Source organism: Ciona intestinalis, unplaced genomic scaffold, assembly GCF_000224145.3.
Source record: "Ciona intestinalis unplaced genomic scaffold, KH HT000032.1, whole genome shotgun sequence".
NCBI classification, from domain to species: Eukaryota; Metazoa; Chordata; class Ascidiacea; order Phlebobranchia; family Cionidae; genus Ciona; species Ciona intestinalis.
The window spans coordinates 45,184-50,512 of NW_004190354.1; the positions used below are offsets into that span (position 1 = coordinate 45,184).

Sequence of the window (5,329 nt, forward strand, 5' to 3'; positions counted from 1 at the left end):
GACCTGGGATGTACATTACCCCGCTGTGGTTACAACTTAATTCTATTATATCGGCATCTTTATTTGTATATGGGTTAGCTATAGGGCCTAAAAGTTTGGCCAGATTTGTCCCACACTTTAAGCTTACAACATGTGTTATCAATCATGTAAGGTGTACCATGTTTCGCAGCCAGTGAAAAACTTTCCATTGTTATCAACGTGTCCCCATCGTTCGTGTTCTGAGTGCTGGGTGCAATATCTGACCATAGAAATAACAGAATCAAGGTAAATACAACATTTTTGTTACGTTGTCCGAAAAATCTGGGGTAACATGGATATACCACCTTCTGCTGTTTTTGGTTAAATATAGACACAACGGCACTTTTGGAAACCCACATTGCTCTTCAGGCAGCGTGGTCTTTTTATTTGATGCGTTATTTTCCAAACCCGTTATACTCAGGATATTTAATCCAATATTATCTAATTTTAAACTATTATGTACCCAGGGTATTCACCCAGGGTATTCACCCAGAGTATTATGGATAAATATTGCATAGCCATGTTAACCAATGTTAAACACTTGGAGGTTTTTGTCACTTTTTTCCGAAAATGTTGTTGCCATGTTATCTTTGCAATGCATGCCCTAAGGCTTGTAGTATTGTATGGTTGATGCAATTATGTGGTGAATATTAGACTGGTTTGAACCTGACTACTGACAATCGTGTTTTGGGTTGGCTGTATTTGATTTTTAATGACTGCTATTATATGGGTGAGGTCCTAAAGTGTGGCTCACAATTGGACCTGTAATTTAGGCTGAAGTCGGCCTAACAATATATATATTATAATAAATATGTATGGCAATGAAATTGAGTTCTACAGTGTTTTTAATGATTAAACCAAAAACCATCCAATACTTTGTGCGTATTACTAGTTATTACAACTACTTCACAATATAAGATTTCTGTATGCGGGGGAATACAAAACAGTTCAAAAACATTGAGTTTAAGTTGGCCTATTACTCCAATATATTGAGTTTACAATACTCTTACTTATTTATAACCCATGAAGTATATATCTATTATGTTCCAACACTTAATGTGCCCTGAATACTAAAAGGTAAACAATTATCCACAAAGTTACATACGTGGTAACTCGTAAGGGGACACGGGAAGTATGAAACAGAACACCCGTGTTTTAACGACTGTCGTTGCTCCGCCATGCGAGGATAAATAAGTTACATACGTGGTAACTCGTAAGCGGGGACAAGTTGTATGAAACAGAACACCATGTTTTAAGGACTATCGTTGCCCCGCCATGCGAGGATAAGCTACATCATACATCCCTAACTTTATCTCCCACCACCCAGAGTGAACCTGATGTGCCCCGAGTGTCAGGAGCGACTTCATCCTTCCGATATGCAGACCATCCTCAGTCATGAACCGGAGTTGGTTCGTAAATGGGAGGAATTTACTTTGAGAAAAACTTTGTCGGTCGATCCTGATTGTCGATGGTGTCCTGCTCCTGACTGTGGGTGAGTGTCTTGTTTATACTTGGACAGGATCAGGCCGTATCCAGACATAATACACACGAACGCATAATCTGTTTTATATTCTATATGAGTGAGGTCCTACAGCAAGGTATTAGACCAAGGTTGGCCCAATAACACACACACACTTCCACAATGCTGTAATGAATCTGATGTCAGTCCCGTACACTGTCTTGTTTATACTTGCATAGGATCAGAACATATTCAAACCTTGTTTTTGTTGGCAATGAATAATGTACTTCATTAGCGATTTTAAAACCTTTCTAAAAAATTTGCTTGGTAGACCCTTTGCAATTATTTTGATATTTTATGTCGCTGTAAAAATGAAAGAATGCTATATAAAAATGTAAAAACCACACCAGACGGCAGACACCATTGCACGTCGCTTTATTATTGAATCACAATCATTGCTGTACATTGTGGACCATCTGAAATTGTTGTACGGACCCCAGTTTGGCAACCATGTACTTGGTTTTCTAGTGTGCTTGTTTATGTTGGAAAAATGTGGTCTGAAAGTTGTAGACCCTCCTTTGTTGGCATTAAGACCACATAAGGAACCTCGTTGGTGTAAATACATTGGAATCTCATCTTTGCCTTTAGACATCCAGTTATTGATTAAATAATCTTTAAAGTAAGTGTGGTAGCTTATACTGGGAAATGGATTTATTTCAAGAAAGTGATATTAAGTTAAGCTGAGGTTTTATGAGTAAGTATTTACTACATATAGTTATGATGTATTCGTAGGTTTATAGTTTAACTTTGTTGTATGGTGTATTTTTACTTAAAGTGAAAAATTTCCTTTTTTAGTTCAGTTTTTACTAACAACTGTCTTTTTTATTGAAAGATTAAATGAATATTTTTGGCAGTATTAGTAGATACATACATATGTTACATACATATGCCTATTTAAATACAGCAGGTTTACAACATACAAACCTCCAAAGTCTAGTTTATTGGTCTGGGAGTTACTGTTTGGTAAAAATTGTCTTAAATTTTGAAATGCTTTAATTTTAAACACAATAAATAGTTCTTATCAAGGCAATCTCGAATATTAACACAGTTATAAGTATAAGTGGCGTGTGACACCTACACGCTATGTTTCACCTTTTTATGTCTATTTTATTATTGTTTTGTATTTTTTAATGTTCGTTAAAAAATAGCAAAATCGACTATCACCTTAGTGTTATAAAGTACCGCCTGTCCTGCAAATCCTAACTTTCCGAGCGTCATGGAATTGATGTTTTATATTTTTCAATGCACGTTCAAAAAATAGTAAAATTGGCTATAATAACGGGTACCAACTGTAACTTTTGTGTTAGTAAATTATAACCAAGAAGTCCTAACCTTATATTGAAATTCCATAGGTTTTATAGCAAGTTTAACAATGGAGTTGGGAGTGTGGTTTATTTGAAACAACACAAGTGTTTACAAGAAATCTATTTATAGCTTCAGCCATACTTAGTGAGAGGGAGGTTGTTGTAGTTTTGGATCGAAAATATTGTTGTAAGAAAGGTCTGGTTGTGGTTGATCTTTGAAGTTTGTTTATTGGATTATAAAGTTTAGGTTTCTTCGGAACTATTTTGATTGTTTTGTTTTTGTTGCCTGCCCACCCTGCCATCCAGGTTTGGCGCTTGTGAATATACTATGATGGCTATTAGGCCAGAGTTTGCAGCCTATGCTTGCCTATAGTAAGAAATAAATCACTATATTAGATATGAATGTTAAGTCTTGGTGGATGGTCATGCAATACCATATATGGTGTGTCTGTCTTTACCATTAGTCAACAATTAAGACGCATCTAGCTGTCAATCAAACACAATTTCACCAGCTGTCAATCAAACAAGCATTAAACTTCAATTAACATCCAGTTAAAACAACCAAAGGCGTCAAGTTCTTTTTTGCACACAATCTGAGGTGACATTACTAAAATGTAGTTGCCAACATAGGGAATCTCATTGATTAATGTGGTGAATGCAATATACTTTGGCTATGCTTGTTTGTATAGACACCTAACAGCAGGGTAAAATCTGGGGTGACATTGTTAATATACAGTTACACTCATAGTTGTCAAACATAGGGAATCTCATTGAATAATGTGGTGAATGCAATATACTTTAGCTCTGCTTGTTTGTATAGACACCTAACAGCAGGGTAAAATCTGGGGTGACATTGTTTAAATACAGTTACACTCATAGTTGTCAAACATAGGGGACCTCATTGATTAATGTGGTGAATGCAATATACTTTGGCTCTGCTTGTTTATATAGACACCTAACAGCAGGGTAAAATCTGGGGTGACATTGTTAATATACAGTTACACTCACAACCAATGTCAACACTTTTATTGTTAATCATTGAAAGTTTATCTGCACTTCAGCACGTTTTACACAGTTTTAAAAAACGTTGGCTTCTAGATTTTGTTTAAGGAACAAACAAAAACTATAAGCCATGTGAAGTAACTGAAAGTGGATTCTTAATACGGCAACTATAATCTAAAGTTATATAACAAATAGTCTGTAAAACTTTTCTTTTTCTTTTTTTTTAATACTGGACAAAAAAATCATATTTTTTGTTTTAAATTCAACAAAAAAATTACGTTTAAATTCACTTTTTTTTAAACTAAACATAAAATTACAATTTTTTTTGAACTAAAAAAAAAAAACAATATTTAATTTTTACTGTAGAAGTTATAACCGACCCCATCTTCATTCTAGGTATGCTGTGATCGCCCATGGTTGTGCAAGTTGCCCCAAACTACAATGTGGAAGGCCGGGTTGTCATACTTACTTCTGCTACCATTGTAGACAGGTATGTGTGTTATATGATGTTGCTATTCTATATGGGTGAGGTCCTACAGTGAGGCATGCCATGGGACCCGGGATTTAGGCCAGAGTTTGCCCATTATCCCAACATTGTATATGCACATTCTATTCTATATGGGTGAGGTCCTACAGTGAGGCACGCCATGAAATCTGGGATTTAGACCAGAGTTTGCCCATTACCCCAACATTGTATATGAACATTCTATTCTATATGGGTGAGGTCCTACAGTGAGGCATGCCATGAGACCTGGGATTTAGACCAGAGTTGGTCCATTACCCCAACATTGTATATGCACATTCTATTCTATATGGTTGAGGTCCTACAGTGAGGCACGCCATGGGACCTGGGATTTAGGCCAGAGTTTGCCCATTACACTAACATTGTATATGCACATTCTATTCTATATGGATGAGGTCTTACAGTGAGGCACGTCATGGGACCTGGGATTTAGACCAGAGTTGGTCCATTACCCCAACATTGTATATGCACATTCTCAGGCATGTAAAAAATAAAAATCCGGCCGATACCGGTTTGCATTTATATTTTTCCGGCAGTTTTTCCAGCGCGTGTGTTCTGACGTCAAATTTTGCATCTCTATCTATAGTCCCGCGTTCGTGCGCCGCTTTCACCATGTACGAGGCTTTTGGATATAAGCCTTATGGTTTCTCCCGCGGTCCTTCGTAGCGTAGAAATTTAATTAAAAATGTGTCAATCATGTTTCGTCTTTTCCCGATCAAAGTCTGTTTTCCGCGACGATTTTCACGTGTAACACACGCGTAAGTGTCACAGGACTAAACATTTAGCCGCAAAATTAAAGTTTTGCTACTGAGCTTTTCTAATAAATACGGCATAGTGTCATTTATACTACGCGCGACAAACTTTGTCCGGTCAACATTGAAATTAATAACAGACGCTAGTTTAAGCAAGGAATACTCTGCTAGGATTGCTACTTTAATAAAACTATAAAACTAATCGGCGATT

General features: G+C 36.5%; 1 protein-coding gene across 1 annotated transcript in view; it reads left to right on the forward strand.

Moving 5' to 3' along the window:
* zf(ring/c6hc)-1 (Zn-finger (RING/cysteine-rich C6HC)-1) overlaps nucleotides 1-5,329 on the forward strand; it is a gene marked incomplete in the record, with an annotated part of 17,960 nt that overhangs the window by 4,194 nt on the left and 8,437 nt on the right. The window contains 2 exon segments of the mRNA XM_009863746.1: nucleotides 1,346-1,510; nucleotides 4,240-4,333. Of these exon segments, the coding sequence (XP_009862048.1) occupies nucleotides 1,346-1,510; nucleotides 4,240-4,333 (259 nt within the window).